Genomic DNA, 21,162 nt, shown 5'->3' on the forward strand with positions numbered 1-21,162 from the left:
ACCACATACATAGAAAAAAGCCGGAAGTGGTGCTGAGGCTTAAGTGGTAGAGCTCTAGCCTTGAGAAAGACCAAGGACAGTGCTCAGGCCCTAAGCTCAACCCCAGGACTGGCAAAACAATAGTGTAGAGATGAACATGGCTGAGCAGGTATCTTTATCATATGATGCTCAGGATGGATGCCCAGGAGTGGTATGGTTACTTTTAACAATCAGTCCTCAGACTATTCTATAGTTGTAAATATTCTAGATTTCTTTTTGGCTGGAATGTAGAAACATGAATCTGAGTCCCTAATCTGCAATACTTTGTGGTGAAAAAGGATTCATTTGGACAATCATTTTCATGATCATCTCAGCTCTTGCATTTTGTTATTCTACAATAAATCATCTCAAAGATATCTGTTCCATTCCTATTTTCATAGGTGCAGAAGAGATGGGCTGGACCAATACAAGCTTGCTGAAGGGTTTCATCCTTCTCGGCTTCTCAGATCATCCTCAACTTGAGTCTGTGCTCTTTATATTTGTCCTTTTCTTCTACCTCCTAACCATTGTGGGGAACTTCACCATCATCATTCTCTCTTATCTGGATTCGTCTCTCCATACCCCTATGTACTTCTTTCTTAGCAACCTCTCCTTACTGGACCTCTGTTTTACCACCAGCCTTGCCCCTCAGACTTTGGTTAATCTTCGAGGGCCAGAGAAGACCATCACTTATGGTGGTTGTGTGGTGCAGCTCTACATTTCCCTTGCACTAGGTTCCACTGAATGTATCCTCTTGGCTGTGATGGCCTTGGATCGCTATGTTGCTGTCTGTAAGCCACTTCACTACGTTGTCATCATGAATCCTCGGGTCTGTCAACAATTGGCTTCCCTCTCCTGGCTCAGTGGATTGGCCAATTCTCTAATCCATGCTACCTTTACCTTGCAGTTGCCTCTGTGTGACAACCATAGGCTGGATCATTTCATTTGTGAAGTCCCAGCTCTTCTCAAGTTGGCTTGCGTGGATACTACTGTGAATGAGCTGGTGCTTTTTATTGTTAGTACCCTGTTCCTCATCTTCCCACCCACCCTCATCCTTATCTCATATGGCTTCATTACCCAGGCTGTACTGAGGATCAAATCAGTGGAGGCCAGGCACAAAGCCTTCAGCACCTGTTCCTCCCATCTCACAGTGGTTGTCATTTTCTATGGTACCATCATCTACATGTACCTGCAACCCAGGGACAGTTATGCCCAGGACCAAGGCAAATTCATCTCTCTTTTCTACACCATGGTGACGCCCACCTTAAATCCCATCATCTACACATTAAGGAACAAGAATGTGAAAGAAGCATTGAAGAAACTTTTCTCAGGAAAACTGCACCTTACGGACGTGAGAGGCAAGGAAAGTGGTTATGAACTTGAGAGTCCCTCAGCTTCTACTTAGCCCAATTTACTTCTAAATTTACTTCATCTTTACACACATTCACTTCATCTTCCTTGTCAATTTCTCCCTCTTTTTTTAAATTTTTTATTGTAATTAATAAAAGGGTTACATGATATTTGCCAGATAGAAGGTGCATTAAAATTTCTCCCTCTTATGTGTAACTAAGTGAACTCTATGCACAGTCATTTCAGGGAAAAGTATAGAGTATGTAAAAGAGATAGATGCATGTGCAATTGGGATATTCACACACCAAATTTTGCTTCTGATAATTGCAAGGTTTCAAAGAATTAAATTAACAAATGCTTTCCAACCTTTGTCTAAGTTACAAAATTTCTTGAAGTCTCAGAGAAATCCTTAGTTTTCTCCAAAAGAACAATTTGTATTTACCTTACAATGCCACATTAGAAAACAAACAATTCTGCATACACTCCATTTATTCGTGCATCTCATTGATTTGTTGATAAGGAAAACACTATATTATATATTCTTTTCCATTAGTTATATCTTATTTTAAAAGACTTTCAAAACTAGACATGGAAGTATATGCCTGTGATCCCAGTCCTTGAAAAGTAGAGGCAAGAGGATTAAGAGTTTGAGATCAGCCCGGGCTACTTTTCAAGTTCAGGGCCAGGCTGAGCTACATAGTGAGAGTCTAGATAAAAAATGTCCAAAACTTCAAAATCAAGAAAGGCAAAAGAAACAACATACAAGGAACATTACTTTTCAAAATTTAGTAAGTATATTTCCTTTGTGGACCAGAAGTCATGGTACGTATGAGAGGCACAAGATTTTTGAAAGAAAATATCATTTTTGTTATTATTTGATGCCATTTCATTTCATTAGATCAGAAAGAATGATGAGGATTCAACAGACATTACTTCCTTTTTTGAAAAGTTGCTATATTTTGGTATAATTGACATGCAACAGAGGAATAGAATATACACAACTGAATAAGTTACTCTGCATCTACATATTCATGAAAAGACTTCTACAGGAAAAGAAATATCCATAGCCCTCTCTGTCTTTGTGTCATTGTATTGTAAGAATCCAGCATGAGCTCTGCCCTTTTAGTGAGTGTTTAAGTGCTCAGCCATAGTACAAACTCCTTCATCTCATACAGCTAAACTGTGTGCTCATGGGAGAAGAACCTTGTCATTTATCCTCAGCAATCAACATTCTGCTTCCTATTTCTCTATGATGACTAATTCAGATACATCATTTAAAAGAAAGAATATGGTATTTTCTTTTTGGTATCTATATTGTGTCTGTTACTATAGGATCTTTCAGTTTTATCTGCATGGTGTTTGGATAACTGCTTGGATTACCAGCCTTTGGAGGGCTGAGACAGGAAGATATCCAGCTCCAGGATAGTCTGTGTTTGGTAGATCACCTCAGTCTTTAAGAAAAGTTATGAACTGCAGCATTTTCTTTAATTTTTTAAGGCAACATTTAGCTCTGAAAATATATCACTTAACTTTTAGTGAAAAACTACAAAGAACACAAAGTCCTGAGTTCATCTTTTAGTAGCTATACACACACACACACACACACACACACACACACACACACACACACACACACACACACGCACGCGCGCACACACACACATACACAAAATGAAGTTATTTTTTAAACATTTATTTTGTGAGTTTTGAGGCTTGAACTCTGGGCCTGGGCTATGTCCCTGAGTTCTTCAGCTCAAGGCTATCACTCTACCAATTGAGCCACAGAGCCACATCTGGTTTTCTGGTGGTTAAATGGAGATAAGAGTCTTAGGGACTTTTGTGCACTGGCTAGCTTTGAATCATGATCCTCAGATCTCAGTCTCCTAAGTAGGTAGGATTATAGGCATGAGCCACCAAGCCAGCCTCATGAAGCTAATTTTAAATAAGAAAGTGAAAAGCCATAAGAAACAACACATAGGTCTCTCAATCCTTCTAGGGGAAGGAATGCTAGCAAATGACACAGGAGCTAAACCAGAATCAATACATTAATGCGACATAAGTTTTACACTGTGTCAAAAAATTCCCCTGAAAGTTCTGACAATATAAGTAACAGATAATTTTATATTAAAAAAACCTTTTTTCTGTTTTTTTTTGCTTGCTACAGGGAAGTCTATGAGATTCTACTAGATAAGAGGATTAGTATAAAATATTAAGAATGGGGAGGCTGGTACCATAGCTATGATATGGAACCAACCGAGATGCCCCTTAGTAGATGAATGGATCATGAAGATGTGGTATATTTACACCATGGAATTCTATGCTGCCATCAGAAAGAATGACATTGCCCCATTCTTAAGGAAATGGAAAGACATGGAAAAAATCATATTAAGTGAAGTAAACCCGACCCAAAGATGATTTACCTCCATGGTTTTCTTCATTTGTAACCATTAATATATATCTACAATTCTCCTAGAAGAAGATCATAATAGCTCAAAAGCTGTGTACATTTAGCCATATAGGATGAGGCTAACCAAAATGAACTCTAGGATATGGAAGGAAGAGGTTTATCTTTGTGATTGTTGTTCTTAATGTACTGTGTGGATGTATTTTTCTCTTGTTTCCCCTTGGGATTTATCTCATGTTGCTACTGTATCTGACTTTGGTATTTGGTATATTGTATATATATTTATTGGTGTATTTGAAAATGGGAAGGTAAGGGAATAAGATGAGTGGGAGCGGGTGGGGGAGGTAAAGGAGGACAAAAACATGGGAAGGGGTAACAATGTTCAAGAAGTAATGTACCCACTACCTGATGAATGTAACTGTAACCCCTCTGTACATCACCCCAACAATAACATAAAATTAACAACAACAACAAAATGAATGTGGAGATTTGGAGTTTGGCCTAGTGGTAAAGTGCTTGCCTAGCATGCACGAATCCCTGAGTCCATTTCCTTGGTACCACATACACAGAAAAAGCTGGAAGTAGTGTTGTGGATCAAGTGGTAGAGGGTTAGTCTTGAGAAAGCTCGAGGTCAGTGCCCAGGCCCAGAGTTCAAGCCCCAGGACTGGCAAAAATATATTAAGAATGGAAACTGTGTCTCACAATGTGTAGCTTGTTGTACATGTTTAACTTTTAACCCTTTCATTTTTAGCACATATTTTTAATGTAATGAGATCTTTGGATGGAAGTAAGATTATTCTGTTCACCTAATTTTGTATTCTATTATGATGCATCACAAAAGGAGATAGTATCTTGCTTGATATCCATTGGGATTAATCAAAATTTTTGCTTTATTTTTTTCTCTCAAGGAAAAGATTTTAAACAGTAGACATCTTACCCTAGAGACTTGAGATTTGTGAAAATTTTCCCTCACTAGACTTGAGCTATTACCCACATTGTTTTACAAAAACAATCAGCTGAATTATGGAAAAATGAAAACTAGATGTGGTGCTTACTAAGTTTATATTTCTCAGATGGGAGAAGATAGACTTATTTGCAGTCTTAAAGCAGAGGAGACACTTTGCAATCGGATCTAATGCACAATAAGGTAGTCTGAGCTTCCTTCTCAGATAGCCACTCTCCCCCTGCTCAGGAGTTTGGAATTTTGAACAAACAATATTCATTCATGACCCAGTTGAACAAAAATCAGTCCATATGCAGTAAGTATGATGCCACATCCATAATTCTGTGAAATAAAATTGATAATATATTTAACTTTTTAAATTCATTATTTTCCTAATTATCTTTAAATATTTATACAAAGCTGTTTTCTGTTTCCAATTAAATCTATCAACGTGTACGTACTCTGGATCTCGATCAGTGTCACCTATTTTTCCTTCCTTCATTTTCCTTCCTTCCTTCCTTCCTTCCTTCCTTCCTTCCTTCCTTCCTTCCTTCCTTCCTTCTTTCCTTCCTCATTCTCTCCCTTACCTCCCTCTTTGTTTTTAAACAAGAACAAATTATTTTAATGAATAATAGCTTTTTTTTCTTTTTTTTTGGCCAAGGAAGGTGTAGCCTAAGTTGGTCATGAACTTGTGATCCTCCTGCTTCATCCTCCTCATTGATTATCGGTGTGTGTCACCATGGTCAGCTGGTGGTAGACTCTTGAGAGTGTAAAATTGCCCAAGCTCCTAGAATTGCATGGCATATATTGATAGTATTTATTTTCTTTAAATTATTTCTCTACAATATTGAAAAGGCAAAAACCTTAATTCTGAATTTGGATTACTACACTATGCACAGTTAAGAACTAAAGTCAGATAGATACCAGTTTACAGGAAGGATTAAATCAAAGCAAAAAAAGGCAATAAAACAAAGAAAACAATGACAATAGAAAAATTATTATAGCAATTTCTCGATCTATTTAGATGTCTTGGATATATAATGAATGATATACTAATTTGATGTCAGCATTGGAGATACACTCTTAATTCCAAATACATAGCTATATTATAAAAATATAATAAATTATTTTTCTTAATAGTTTTAGTAGGTGGATTCTAAAAATGCCACTCCAAAAAATCATTGGACAATTCATTTCTCAACATCTAGCTTTCATATGTTCTTCTTTGTTCTTTACTGAGATTGACTAATCACATACATAATTATTTTTACATTCACACTTATCATCATTCTAATTTACATAACTTATGATCAACAACAAATGCAAAGACCTCAAGTTCTCCATAGGAAAAAAGTTGACATCTTTGATCATTGATGACAAAATTATTTCCTCATAGGGTGATAACTAAATTTCTTTCCTGTTGCTTAATTTCATATGTTCCTTTTTTCTCTCCTATTTCCTCCCTCAGATGGTATTTAAGATTCCTGTGACTGACAATGCAAACAAAATCAATCTTACTCCCTGATGTAATCAACTGTGATTTTCCCATCTCGTGTGTGTGTGTGTGTGTGTGTGTGCGCGCGAGCGCGTGTGTGTGTTCAAATGCTAGGGCTTGAACTCATGGCCACAGTGCTTACTCTTCACTTCCCTGAACCCCTCCCTCCACTTTTGACTTAAAAAATCTTTTTTGCCTGGTCCCAAGTCTTTAACTTAGGACTTGGGTGCTATCCCTGAACCGCTTTATGCTCACTGTTAATACTCTATCATATGAGCCAGAGTTCCACGTTTGGCTTTTTCCTATAGCTTATTAGTGATAAGAGTCTCGTGCACTTTCATGCCTGGGCTGGATTTGAACCATAATCCTCAGATCTCAGCCTCTTGAGTAGCTAGGATTACAGGCGTGAGGCACCGTATCCACCCAGCAAGATTTTTAATATTACTTTTTCTTTACTGTAAAACTGAGAGGAACTGTTTCAAATGACTTTCCATTTTATAATTTCACATAGAAACTAACAAAAATTCATAATAAATCTGTACAGAAAGAAAATAGGAATACTATTGAAATTTTCTTCAAGTCGAAGTGTGTCTTGTTGGTGTTATACATTTTGTTGTATCTTCTTAGCTCTTGGAGATACAAGAATATCTTATATACAAAGTCCTATATACATCATTTAGATTTATTTGACAAAGATAGCTTCCACATTTGTAATTGTACAATCTCGATATAATTATCCTACGTTTCAATGCTTCAGTTAGCTATATTGGACATCGGTGTAATCTACTCTCTTCTTTTCTTAGGTAGAAATGGCGTGGTTATGAATGATGAGAACAAAACTGAAGCTGTTGAATTCTTCCTCGTGGGCTTCTCATACTCCTGGAAGGTTCAGATCCTACATGGCTTTCTATTCCTGCTAGTTTACGTGGCAGCTCTCACTGGGAACATGCTCATCCTTGTGCTTACTACTCTGGATGTCCACCTGCAAACCCCGATGTACTTCTTTTTAAGAAACCTGTCTTTCTTAGATTTTTGCTATATCTCCGTTACAGTCCCTAAATCGATTGTCAATTCTTTTACTCATACTACTTCCATTTCTTTCTTTGAATGTGCTCTGCAAGTGTTTTTTTTCATGGATTTGGCATCTGCTGAGACGGCCATTCTTACAGTGATGTCCTACGACCGCTATGCGGCTATCTGCTGGCCCTTACACTATGAGGTCACCATGAATCACAGGGCCTGTGTCCGGATGATGGCCCTGTCGTGGCTCAGTGGGGCGATCTCTGGGCTCTTACACGTGTTGTCCACCTTCTCATTACCATTCTGTGGGGCCTATCGAATTCATCACTTTTTCTGTGACATTCCACAGCTGCTAAGCCTCTTGGATTCCAAAGTAATAATCAGTGAGATTAGAGTCATGGCTTTTGGAACCAGTCTTGTACTAATCTGCTTTGTTTCAATTACTGTCTCCTATGTGTACATTTTCTCCACCATCATGAGGATTCCATCCAAGGTGGGTCGATCCAAAGCATTTTCTACCTGCATTCCACACCTTGTGGTGGTGACACTCTTTCTGGTGTCTGGTAGCATTGCCTATGTGAAGCCAATTTCAGATTCCCCTTCCTTTTCAGATCTTCTCTTGCCTGTGTTTTACACAGTTGTGCCCCCTACCCTGAATCCTGTCATCTACAGTCTGAGGAGTAAAGACATGAAGATGGCCCTGAGAAGGCAGTGTGGTAAAGGAAATTTGATCAGGGATTCATATGCATGATGTTTTGGTCTATCCAAGAACTTGGAAAGCATTTTGAGCTTAGATTTACAGTAGACTGTGTTGCCCTTTCCCCACTGATAATTGGAAATTTTCTGTAGTCTAGAAATACTCTCTATATTGGCATAAATCAAATTCTGTATTGCAGTAGAAATAATTTGGGTTATGCAGAATATCAGACCTTATGAATAAATATTCATCTTTATCTCTTACGTACTTCAACATTTTACTAATTAAACTTCCTAAGTATCTTTGAGTAAAATTACATTTACATTAATTTTGAGTTATTTTATATATGTGTATTAATACAGCAAAATATGATTATACATAATAAAAACAACAAAATAAAAATAAACCAATTGTAGTAAGTACTCAGTTATTTTCTTTTTTTCTTCCCTTCTTTCTTTGTTTCTTTGTTTCTCTCTCTCTCTCTTTTTTTTTGTTGGTCAGTTGGTCATGGGGCTTGAACTCTGGGCCTGGGCCCTGTCCCTGAGCTCTTCAGCTCAAGGCTACTGCCCTACCTCTGGAGCACAGTGCCACTTTCCATTTTAATTGGAGATAGGAGTCTCACGTTCTTTAGTGCCCAGGCTGGCTTTGAACCACGATCCTCAGATCTAGGCCTCCTGAGTAGCTAGGATTACAGACATTGGCTACTATTCCCAGCTGGTACTTACTTATTTTCCATCATTGGAAAGTGTGATCAAAAGTGGGACAAAAGTTTTTCAGCTCAATCATTACACTTACATACTAGGAGAATTTTATCATCAGTAGTCTGATAAAGAATAAGGGTAAACATAGATTTATAGTTTTGTATATGAAAATTCAGGTAAAAGGTATTTGTTTTGATTTTTAATGAACATAGTGTTATGTTCAGGTAAAATGTTTTCCACATGTCTTTGGGTTTTATTTTTCTAGAAAAGAAGTAACACAATTTGTTAAGTGTCACTCCTAAAATGCTTTAATTAATCTTCTGTATGTGTTCACTTACACAGTACAGAAATCATTGTGTGAATTAATATGTAAAAGCTTATATGACTAATGCCATTATTATCTTTTTAAACTTATTTTAAATTTTATTTCTAATAGCTAAGTGATTGCATATGTTTATGGATTATAGTATAATGTTTTTACAGATGCTTAACAATATAGAATGAGTAAATCAGGTGACAACATTTTCACCTTTTAATATTTATCATTTATTTCTTTCATTTTTTTTGTGAATCATGGGACTTGAACTCAGCCTGGGCACTTCAGCTCAAGGCTACCACCCTACCCACGGGCCTGGGCATTATCCTTGAACCCTTCAGCTCAAGGCTACTGCCTTACCCTTGAGCCCTTCAGCTCAAGGCTACTGCCTTACCCTTGAGCCAAGCCCCACTTCCCATTTTATATAGATTAATTAGAGATGAGTCTCAGATCCTTTTGTACTCGGGCTGGTTTTGAACCCTGATCCTCAGATCTCAGCCTCCTGAGTGTCTAGGAATACATGTGTGAGCCACTGAACCCAGCTATTCTTTTTGGAGTCAGAATTTGGAATTCTATTTTGTTTGTTTTGAAAATTACATTTGTATCAAATTACTCTTCTTCCTTAACTAAATCTTATAACCTTTAAAAAAAATCTTACTTTTCTCTCCATTTCTGGTTATCAGTACTCTATGCTCTATTTTTGTGTGTTTGAATTTTTATAATTCCATATATAAATGAGATTAGTATTTTGCACCCTATGCCTGGCTTATTTCAGCAAACAAACTGTCTTGTGGGTTCACACATTTTTGTCCCATCTCTTCAAAACTAAATGGTATTTGACTATATATGTATACCACTTTATTTGTGCAACTCATTTATTAGTACCCTCTATAGATTATTTCTATACCTAAACTATTGTGTATAAAAAGTTACAATGGACATGAAAATTCATATATCTCTTGGAGGTACTGATTTCAGTTCCTTTGGGTACATACCCAGAGCAAAGGACTTTATGATTTATATACATATTAACCCTTTTCTCAGTCTCTTCCCAATGGGAATTATCTTGTATTTTTTTATAATTACCTTAGAAAAGGTATGAGGTTATATAACATCTCATTGCACTCTCAGTTTGAACTTTACTGATGAGATTAGAGATGATAGAAATTTGTTTACATATACAGATACATTTAATTTTATATTTATCTTTTTTTTTGCCAGTCCTGGGGATGGACTTAGGGCCTGAGCACTGTCCCTGAGAATTCTCAAGGCTGGCACTCTCCCACTTGAGGTACAACACCATTTCCAGCTTTTTCTGTGTATGTGATGCTGAGGAATAGAACCCAGGGCTTCATGCTTGCTAGGCAGGCATTCTACCACTAGGCCAGTCTCCCAGCCCTTATATTTCTCTTTAAGTAGTTGTATGAACAGGTTGTCATAATTGGAAATGAGTGTGTGGGATGATTTCTGGGCTTTATAATATCTCCTTACTTATGCAGTCTAGGTTTCTATGTCAGTAAAATATTGCTTTGATTACTCTAACTTTTCAAGTTAACTGAAATTCAGTAGGAGAATGGCTCCAGTGTTATGTTTGATATGCCCTTTGCTTTTTACTTCATAATTTGTATAGGTTTTAGGATAATATTTGGTGTAAAAATAGTCATTACACTAGCCATGGAGCACATACCAGTAATCTCAGCATGCAGAATTCTGAGGGAGGAGGCTAATGCATATTGATCCTAGGCTACACTGGGATCTCATATCCCTTGAATGTGCTAGATAGTTGGGGATCAAACAGAGTACTCAGTTTTGCCCTGGTGGTAGAGAACTGAGGGATTTAGGAAATATGACTGACTTGCTCTGTGAGATAAAGGGAGAATGGAGGAAATAACATGATTTGCAAGTTCTGTGCTTATAGCTCTCATCAGTTTATAAAGGCAACCATCCACAGTTGACCTTCAGTTCCTGGAGGTTAGGCATCTGCTAGTATCTTGAGGCCTTGAACTTTTCTTGCTGTAATCATCAGGCAATAAGACTACAAACCACTTAATTTCACTGTTCAACCTTCCTAGTGTTTCTCAGCAGGAACACATTAGTCTGCTTGCCCATGGTGACCTTCTGACACTATAGTCACTCTCTGCTGTGGTTGTTCCTTCTTTTCAAGTCTTTCAGTTCAGTCTCAAATCCCAACTGGCATCAACACTCTGCAGTCAGTTGGCTCTGGGATCTGGAGGAGTCTAACAACTAAGGGACCACTGTTCTGTGTCCATGGTGATGCTTAGAATATGAGACTTGTTCTTTGCAAGTGAGGAAAGGGCAATTGACTACCACATGCTTCACTGCCTATGATCCCTGCTCCTTAAACTTCTTAGCAAGTCCATGTCAGACCCTCGTCTTCTCCAAGAGAGCCTTGTGTGGCTGTCTTCTTTCAGGACAAGGTACAAGGCATTTCATGACTCTTTGAGTCAAACTTGTTAAATGTTTTCAGATATTTCAAAGGTGTAGACTCAAATAGATCCTTTCTCAGCAAGGTGCTTCCTACAACTCCATGAAATACGAGAAGCAAAATAAAGTATCTCTTCTGAAATGCTAGCTTGTCAAAGAGAGTCACTTTCCACCAACTTCCTCAGTAGGCATATAGCTTTTAGAAGGACTGGGATTGTCTCAGTTTTGGCCTAGAGCTTCACGTTCTTTTCTTGTTTACCTTGACACCTTTCTGTTTCCTTTCCATTTTCACCTTTCTATTTCCAAAATGCATGTTTTGGTTCTTCTATTCCTCATTTGTAATTTGGTGCAGATTCTGATCCTATTATTTCTGACACTTACCACTACAAGTCTCTATAAAGGGGTGTGTGTGTGTGTGTGTGTGTGTGTGTGTGTGTGTGTGTGTGTAATGTGTCCTTTAGCTTTTGCTCTGAGGCTGGCGCTGGCACTTTGTACTTGGGTCATAGCTCCACTTCTGACTTTTTGGTGATTAATGACAGAAAAGAATCTCATGGACTTTGCTATGGTAAATAGTGTTGAAATGAACATCATTGCACTAGTGGCTTTAGTATGTCCTTTTTTTCTGGACTATTGGGTAAATGCCAAGTAGTGGAAATGCTGGGTCAGAGGAGAGTTTTGAGGAACTGCCATACTGCTTTCCATAGTGGTTGAACAAGTTTGCACTCCCACCAACAATTCAGTAGTGATCCTTCCTGGCCACATTCCCTCCAACATCTGTTATTTGATTTCTTGATCCTGGCCATTCTAACTGGAGTGAAGTGGAATCTTAGAGTTGTTTTGATTTGCATTTCTTTTATGACCAGAGATGTTGAGCATTTCTTCAGGTGTCTATAGGCCATTTTTGTTTCATCTTCAGAGAAGACTCTCTTTCGGTCTTTAGCCCATCTTTTAATGGGGTGATTGTTTCTTTGGAGATTAGATTTGGAGTGATTCAATTTTTGAGCTGTTGATATATTTTAGATATGAGGCCTTTGTCCGTTGCATGGTTAGTGAAGACCTTCTCCCACACTGTAGGCTTTATCATATTAAGTGAAGTAAGCCAGACTCAAAGGAACATAGGCTTAATTGTTTTCCTCATTTGTCATAATCACTAGAAACCTTGGGCTCTCCTAGCAGAGATTTACAATAAAACAAAACCTATATACATAAGGCCATATAGAATGACGCTAAATGAAAGGACCTCCAGGATATAGAAACAAAAGACATATAATGAGTGATTGTTGTCCTTAATGTACTATGTTATCTCTCATCTATTTGCTGTATCTTGGTTATATCATATTGTTACAGTATTTCTCCCGGTTATCTGATATATTTTATATATGCGTATTTGGTTATTTGAAGTCAGATAGGGAAGGGAGGAAAACAAGATGAGGGGCAGAGGTTGGGGGAGGGAAATGGAGACCAAGACATAAGAAAGGATATCAATGTATGTGAAGTAATGCATGTTCTATATGGTGAGTATAATATAACCCTTCTATTAATTACAATAAAAATATGCAAAAAATGAAAAAAAAAAAGAATCTCATGGACTTTCCTGCCTGGGCTGGTTTCAAAACTCATGAACCTCAGATCTTACCTTTTGGGCTTGCCCATAAAGATTTGAAACAAATTGGTATTTTTTAAAACAAAGCCAATTAGATTTTCATTATACCTGAATAAAATATATAGGCTAATTTCTAAGGAAAGCAGAAAACAACCATAAATTTCAATATGTTCACATTTAATTTCTTCTCTTTTTTATAGTAGTAAATGATGTAAAGCTGGGAGTATGTTTATACTTCAAAATAATTCTGAGAGAAACCAATTCAAAACTAATTGTGCTTTCTATCCCAATGCAAATATATCAGTCTTTCCATCTTACTGTGGTTTCTTTCATTTATTTCTTTAGGGATTTAGAGTTTCCGTTATAAAAGTATTTCACCTTGATGAGAGTTTATTCCTAGATATTAACGGTTCTTGAATGGAATTGTTTCTTTGACTTCAATTTCATCTTGTTCATTGTTAGTGGACAAAAAAGTGCTGAATTTTGTGTGTTGTTATGTATGTGGATATACAATGAACATATTGATATACAAAGAATACATTTTAATCTAATTTTATTTATGGGCATAGATAAGTAATATTGCATTTACATGTTTTATTATTTGATACAGAATTTTCTTATGTATCTATGTTGCCCTTAGACTCACTACATTTCTAGCTCACTTACTGTAGTACTGAGATTATAGGAGTATGCCATCAGATCTGGCTTAGTTTATATTCTGCCAACTATTTGGTAAGAAGAAAAAGAGTAAAAAGCACATTTTTTGAGTAATGAGAGATTCATTGGAGTGTTTCAGGACATTGCCACTGTTGAACTTTGTGGGATTTGAGAAGACAATCCTCAGAGGAAACTTTATTGCTCTGAGTACCTGCATTGACAAATTGGAAAAATCGCAAACCAACAATTTAATATCACACCTTAAGCTCTTGGAAAAAAAGCAACAAACCAACACCAATCCCAGCAGAAGGAAGCAAATTGTTAAAAATCAAAGCAGAATTAAATGAATTGGAGTCCAAAAAAACTATAGAAAGAATCAAAAAACAAGGAGATGGTTCTTTGAAAAAATTAAAATTGACAGACTCTTAGCAAATCTTACCAAAAAAAGAAGGAAGCACACCCAAATAAACAAAATTGCAGATGAGAAAGAAATATCACAAAAGAACTTACCAATATCCAGAGCATCATAAGGGAATACTTTTCAAATCTTTGTGTCAACAAATTTGAAAATCTAGAAGAAATGGATAAATTTCTAGGCAATATTAACATACCCACACTGAACCAAGAAGACTTAATCCAACTAAACAGGTCTATTTCAAGAACTGAAATAGAAATGGGAATAAGAGACCTCCCATCCAAGAAAAGCCCAAAGCCTGATGGATTCACAGTTGAATTCAAAAAGGCCTTCAAAACAGAGCTCATACCAATACTCCTCAAGATCTTCAATGACATTGAAAATGAAGGCCCTTTGTCAAACTCATTCTACAAAGCCACTATTACCCTCATCCCCAAACCAGATAGAGACTCATCAAAGAAAGAGAACTATGGACCCATTTCTTTGATGAACATTGATGTAAAACTGCTCAACAAAATACTGGTCAACCCTCTTCAGCAACTCATCAACAAATTATACACTATGATCAACCAGGATTCATCACAGGGACGCAAATCTGGTTCAATATATGCAAGTGAATTAATATAATTCATCACATCAATAGAAGCAAGGACAAGAATCACATGATTGTCTCAATAGATGCAGAAAAGGCATTTGACAAGATCCAACACCCCTGTATGCTAAAAGCACTGGAGAAACTAGGAATCCATGGAACATTCCTCAATATAATAAAGGCAGTGTATGAAAAACCCACATTTAGTATTATACTTAATGGCGAAAAGCTAAAGCCAGTTCTTCTAAAATCAGGAACGAGACAAGAATTTTTATAACGAAGTAATTATTTAACTAGATATCAAGCATAAAATTCAGCAGATAAAATTAGTAAAGTTTGTCAGAAAATTATTGGAAATATTTTCAATGTTTTCTTTGTGAACAAATTGTAAATCACATAGGTTCTTTACTTGGGAAAGCAGTGATTAAACTGAGATAACTTAAAATGCACCTTCTAGAATTATTGCACAAGCCCTCAAATAAGAATAAGCATTGCAGGCATGTAGGCAGCCTGATTTTAAGTGCTGTATTACTACCATTTGACTTCTCTTCTAACAATAAATAGGCATTTAATGCGGATTTTTAGGCACACATGAGTTGAATTACTAACTACTGGATATTTTGGGTGAACTAATTAAAGAAGGCTTGTAGGAGTTCTTTCAAAAACGAGGTCCAGAGAGAGCAATCCTTGCCCCTCTGGCTAGTGTAAAGTCTAGGGAATAATCTTTAGGCTCCCTTTTAGAATTGCAATTTTTTTAGCCCTTTACTAATTTAAATAGCAGAGCTTAATTTATAGATGCTTAAGTTATAGATGTGGGTGAAGGTAGCTTAATAACACATTACTGTTGCAGAAGAAGGAAAACATTAGAGCATTTTTAGGAGAATTAAACAGCTTCTTAGGATGGATCTTTGGATATTCAGGCAAAGTTCTATCAATTTAAGAGAAGTCGGAGTGAGTTGATTTCAGCACTGAATTCTTTCTGCTTCTATATACAAATCTGTACTTCGAGGTCTAACCAATGTTTCTAACTTTTGTTTATGATTTACTTTTATCCCTGGAAATATTCTTCATCAGATGTATAACTCCATCTTTATCCATCCTTGAAATGATTTTTCTGTTTTAGAAAATGTCCTGATTTCTCTATTCATTTTATTCTTTTTTTCCTAGGAGTTTCTACATGAAGTTAGCATGATGATTAAAATAAATCACCTAGGTTAGCACTCTAATTTTAGTAAACAAACAAACAAACATATAGCTTTGAGAACATTTTAATCTCTGCAAATGTTGACAGTTTGTGAGGTAAAATTTTAGTAGTCTTTTTAACAATATTTGTATCTATTTTTATGTTTGAGAATTAGAAGAGATAAGTTCATTTCATAACATCTAAATTCCACTTTAATATGGATATTTAGTCTATAATATTTTAACTCAAATATCCTTTTAATTATTAAGTTTTCAAGATAATGTTTTAAGTTTTGATTTTAATAAAACTGATTTTATTACCTTTTTTAGTGTGTGTGTGTGTGTGTGTGTGTGTGTGTGCTTGCGTGTGTGACAGGAAAGAAAAGAGCCTGTACATCCAAGAATTAATTCACTATATAAAATTTAAACTTTATTTCTTTTACATGTACTTCTTTCTTATAACAGTTTTTCTTACTTGCTTGTCTACTTTCCTTTTCAGAAATTAGTAATGATTCTTTTGAATGACATGTAAAAATACAACAAAATAAACAAAAGTTAAAGCTATGTATAAAATATAGAACAAGTAGAGATAAGGTGGAGTCTGTCCTGAGATTAAAACTACAGAACATTATTATCAGTGGGGCACATCAAAAACATATGTAGTCATTGATGGAAGCTATAATGAATGTTATATTATTTGTTACATTCATTTCAGAGTTTCTCTACAAGCCATAACTATTTGGCTATGTACACAAATCTGTATGTTTTCTCCAGTTACGGCCTGTAACCTTTTAATCACTAAATTCCTTCCCATTCTTTATCTGGCAACTTAAAAATTTGCTTCATCAATAACTGTCTTCAAATATTTTCACTGTTCTCATAATTTGAATGGAAACTATCTGCCACAATGACCTCTGAGACAAGTGAGTGTGTGTGTGTGTGCGTGTGCTATTCTTGGTGCACAAAAGGTCTCTCTCTCTCTCTCTCTGTCAAAGGCACACATGTAATAACTGCATATTTGTTATGTGCATGTGAATAGTGGAATGCATGTAAAAATATGTGAAGTTTTATCTTTGTATCCATTGGAAGTCTGATCCAGAACCTTCCTAAAAACCAAACCTAAGCAGTTTTAATTCTCTGATGTAAAACAGCATCATTATACCCACCATACATGTGCATAACTTTCTATATATTTTACATTATCTGTAGATTATTTTTAATACCAAAGAGTGAAAATGCTATGTAAATGGTTGTTGTTCTCTCTCTTTCTCTCTCTCTTTCTCTCCCAGTCCTGGGCTTTGAACTCAGAGCCTGGGCACTGTCCTTGGGCTTTCCCAAGGCTAGAGCTCTACCACTTGACCAACAACACCACTTCCAGCTTTTTTTCTTTGTATGTGGTACCTAGGAATTGAAGAAGGGTCTTTGTGCATGCTAGACAAGCACTGTACCACTAGGCCACACTCCCGGCCCTAGGAAATTCTTTACATGTCAGGACTGACACAATTTAAAACCATGTAAAAAAGAAAGTGTATGTATGTATATGGTGAACATATTGGATAAACTTGTATCTAATAATATATCATTGAAATATAAACACTTGAACGTATTGTAATCTATTTAGCTCTATAGTTATAATAATACATTTTCCTTTTTTTTCGGGTGTGGGACTTGAGCTCTAGGCCTGGGTGCTATCCCTGAGCTCTTCAGCTCAAGGATACCACCCTAACCCTTGAGCCACGGCCTCACTTCCCATTTTCTAGTGATTAATTGGAGATAAGAGTGTCAGGGACTTTAGTGCCCAGGCTGGCTTTGAATCATGATCCTCACATCTCTGCCTCCTGAGTAGCTAGGATTATAGGCATGAACCACCATGCCCAGCAATACATTTTCTTAGTAAATGAAATATAAGGCAAAGCTCTATGTTCTTACTAATTGTTTATGAAATGATATTTGGATTTAAGGATGCTAATTTATTCGCAATGAACAAAAAGATATAGTATAAGCAACAAATAACATAAAGAATAAATTTGAAGGGATAGACTGGTAATTATGACCATATATATTACCTGAATATAGTTGTTGGTGATCAGCAGGTACACAATAAGCAGATGTGTCATAATAAGTAAATAAAGACACATTATTTTGTATATATATAAAGTTATATATATATATAAATTAAAACCTAGGGCTTTCCACATTGTAGGTAAACACTTTATAAATTGAATCACAGCCTTTTGTTTTAATTTTGGTTTTGAGATAAGATATTTTGTCTTTGTACCAGATGGCCTGGAACTCTTGGTTTTCCTATTGCTGCCTCCTGAGAAGCTGATATTATAGGTGAGAGCTACAATCTCTACAAGAAGTAATTTATAGCAATAATGAACAGATTTATGTTATCTTCTGTTTCCTATGTTTAGTATTATCTGATTTTTATTTTTAAAGTGAAATAGTTATATTTTTCTACATTATTTATTGATTGTCTCATTATGAGGCACTCAGGACAAAGAAATAATACTACTATTATCTGGTATTTGAAGTTTTAAAATACTGCTCTTATATTTGGCTCATGGAAATGTGGACAAAGTACTGATTTTGTTGGCAATGTGCATTGTACTCTTCCTCAATGACATGATGTGGAAAGGCAATCACTCATTTATTTAGGTTTTCCCGAAATATAAGGCAAAAGAATACAGTTCTATCCTCAATATTCTCAGAAATAAGTTATTTAAAGCTCTATTCCACAGCTGTGAATCTTATGTGGATATTAGAGTCAGGCAAGAAATAGATGGTCAGCATATAATAATAAAAGCATCCCCACTCTTACACAGATTCACAGGTTCACTTAAGCATTAAGTTGTTCTGCTAGTCAGATTGATTGGTTTGTCTTGTTTTGTTTTGTTTCCAATCCTGGGGCTTGAACTCAGGCCTTGGCACTGTCCTTGAGCTTTCTCCAGGCTAGTGCTCTACTACCATAGTACAACTTCCAGTTTTTTCTGTATATGTGCTACCAAGAAATTGAACTCAGGACATCTTGCATACTAGGCAAGCATACTACCACTAGGCAACACTCCCAGCCCCGCATAATCTGTTAATACTTGTAAATAGTTGATATTTGTAATAGTTATAAATGATTGGGTTAGAGGTTAATGTGAACTGATAAAGACTGTGCTCTACATTCATTTTCACCATATTGATACATTTCATCTCATCTAAGTTTCTTCATTAGATAATTGAGAAAATTTGAGCCAAGTATACTAACTCTACCTGTCATTAAATCAAGGTGAGAAAGCACGCTGATTGTTGTGGCCCTGAAAGCCAAGTCCTTATCATGAAAGGAAATCACTGATAGGCATAGAACTTGTTTACCCAGCTATCTACAGACCCAGGAGGGAAAGCTGGAACTTATTGTTTCTGTACACCTCTCCAAAAGAATGAACCCTTCCCACACTTGCTGTTGGACCTCTGGCTTCCAAAACTGCCAGTCTTGGGGCTTAAACTCAGGGCCTGGGCACTGGCCTTGAACATTTTGCCACTTGAGCCACAGCTCTGCTTCAGGCTTTTTCCTGTATATGTGGTACTGAGGAATCAAACCCAGGGCTTCGAGCATGCTAGGTGAGCAATCTACCACTAGGCTATGCTCTTGGTGGTTTTTTTTGTTTGTTTGTTTATGCTTTTTTACAACCAACCATTATGGACTACTTTGTTATAGAAGCCTTACCAAACAAATCTAATGACATTTCCCAATAGTCATAATTTGTAATACTTTATAAATTCTATGGCGATTAGAACAGCAGAAATTCTGGTTTGGACCAAAGAATATCTTAGGAAAGTGTGACTACAAAGTAAGAGATGAGGGCATAAGTTTGAACTCCTAGATATTCACGAGACAGAGATCTGTAGTTTCAATTCCTTAATATGAACAGAAAGCTAGCAATCCCTGTATATACCAATATGCCTTGGTGGTGGTGAGGGAGGCTATCAAAAGCAGGATTTAGCTCTTCATGCCCACTTCTCAAAAATGTAATGGCTTATCTGAAGAATGACAAGCAAACTAGGCGTATGACTCAAGTAAGCAGCACGAAAGGTCTTGTATTCAATCCTTAATACCTTAGAAATTGGATTGGCATATTTTTCCACTATAGTTTAAGTCTTCTGTCAAAAGTAACGCATTAATAAATCTAAATTAAAAAAATAAAAACATCTATTCCTCAAAATTATCTACTCACACAAAAATTAAAAAAAATTATTTGTCAAAAAATCTACTCACAAAGCTGGGAGTTTGGCCTTGTGGTAGAATGTTTGCTTAGCATGCACAAAGACTTGGGTTCGATTCCTCAGTGCCACATACATAGAAAAAAGGCAGAAGTGGTTCTGAGGCTCAAGTGGTAGAGCTTTAGCCTTGAGAAAGTCTAAGGACAGTGCTCAGGCCCTGAGCTCAAGCCCAAGATTGGCAAAAAAAATCTACTCAACAAAAAAATCACTCACCCACAATTTTACATATATAAACATGTTGTGATAAGCTTTAAAGAATACTTAAAATTTAAATCAACATTTAAAAATCATATTTGATGGCCAAGAATGTGGCCAAGTGGTAGAATGCTTGCCTAACCTGCAAAGAGCCCTGGTTTTAATTTCTCAGTACTACAAACACAGAAAAGGGCAAAGTTGTGCTGTGGCTCAGGTGGTAGAGCACTAGCTTTGAGAAAAACTCAAGGGTATTGATTAGGCCCTGAGTTTTAGCTCTAGGATTTGCAAAAATAAATAACTAAATACGTAAATAAATATGATTCAGATTTGAAAATGTGTCTTCAACCAACCCTATTGCTGATTGAAAAATACTTTTCATCAATATTTCTCTGACTTCCAAACAGCATTTTTTACTCAAATGATTTGGTTAACTAATTTTCCCTTTTTCAAATTAGATTGCTTTGCTCTGAAGTCTCCTTTCCTTTTGTACTTTGAAAGAGTTTGTCCTGTTAATGTTCTGATGCCCCTGGTCAGCAACAAGACAGATGAGCAACCAGTCTATCAAAGGGCCAAACTTTAGTACTTACAAACTTTATCCTTCCTGTATGATTTGTGTTTTCATAGCAGAATAAATGACTGAAAATATTCATGCATGTAGAAGAGGCCCTTGAGTCAGACCCTAGCCAGACTCATTTTGTTTGGTGGACAGGGTAATGTCATACAAACACACATAACTCTATGCATTTATCAATTTTGAGCAAAAATTTTATTTCTATTGTAAAGTGTAAAGAGTTGATGTCATGCAATCCAAAAATCTCATGCAAGAATCTGTTAGCTAGACCTACCACTTAAAACTG

At 36.3% G+C, this 21,162-nt stretch overlaps 2 protein-coding genes across 2 annotated transcripts; both read left to right on the top strand.

Annotated features, from left to right (window-relative positions):
- Positions 1 to 427: 427 nt before the first annotated feature.
- On the top strand, positions 428 to 1,423 carry LOC150057451 (olfactory receptor 2G3). The gene has a single exon (XM_090340015.1). The coding sequence runs from the start codon at positions 431 to 433 to the stop codon at positions 1,421 to 1,423; it is 993 nt and encodes a 330-aa protein (XP_090196141.1). The 5' UTR covers positions 428 to 430.
- Positions 1,424 to 7,030: 5,607 nt separating this feature from the next.
- Positions 7,031 to 7,981, top strand: LOC150057452 (olfactory receptor 14L1-like). Its single transcript, XM_090340017.1, has one exon. It carries the CDS (start codon positions 7,031 to 7,033, stop codon positions 7,979 to 7,981), a length of 951 nt encoding a protein of 316 aa, XP_090196143.1.
- The last annotated feature ends 13,181 nt before the right edge of the window (positions 7,982 to 21,162 follow it).

This window comes from Megascapheus bottae, chromosome 10, assembly GCF_031878675.1.
Source record: "Megascapheus bottae isolate mThoBot1 chromosome 10, mThoBot2.hap1, whole genome shotgun sequence".
NCBI lineage: Eukaryota > Metazoa > Chordata > Mammalia > Rodentia > Geomyidae > Megascapheus > Megascapheus bottae.

Coding starts and splice junctions, on each gene's coding strand:
- LOC150057451 (XM_090340015.1), top strand. CDS start 431: ATGGGCTGGACCAATACAAGCTTGCTGAAGGGTTTCATCCTTCTCGGC.
- LOC150057452 (XM_090340017.1), top strand. CDS start 7,031: ATGAATGATGAGAACAAAACTGAAGCTGTTGAATTCTTCCTCGTGGGC.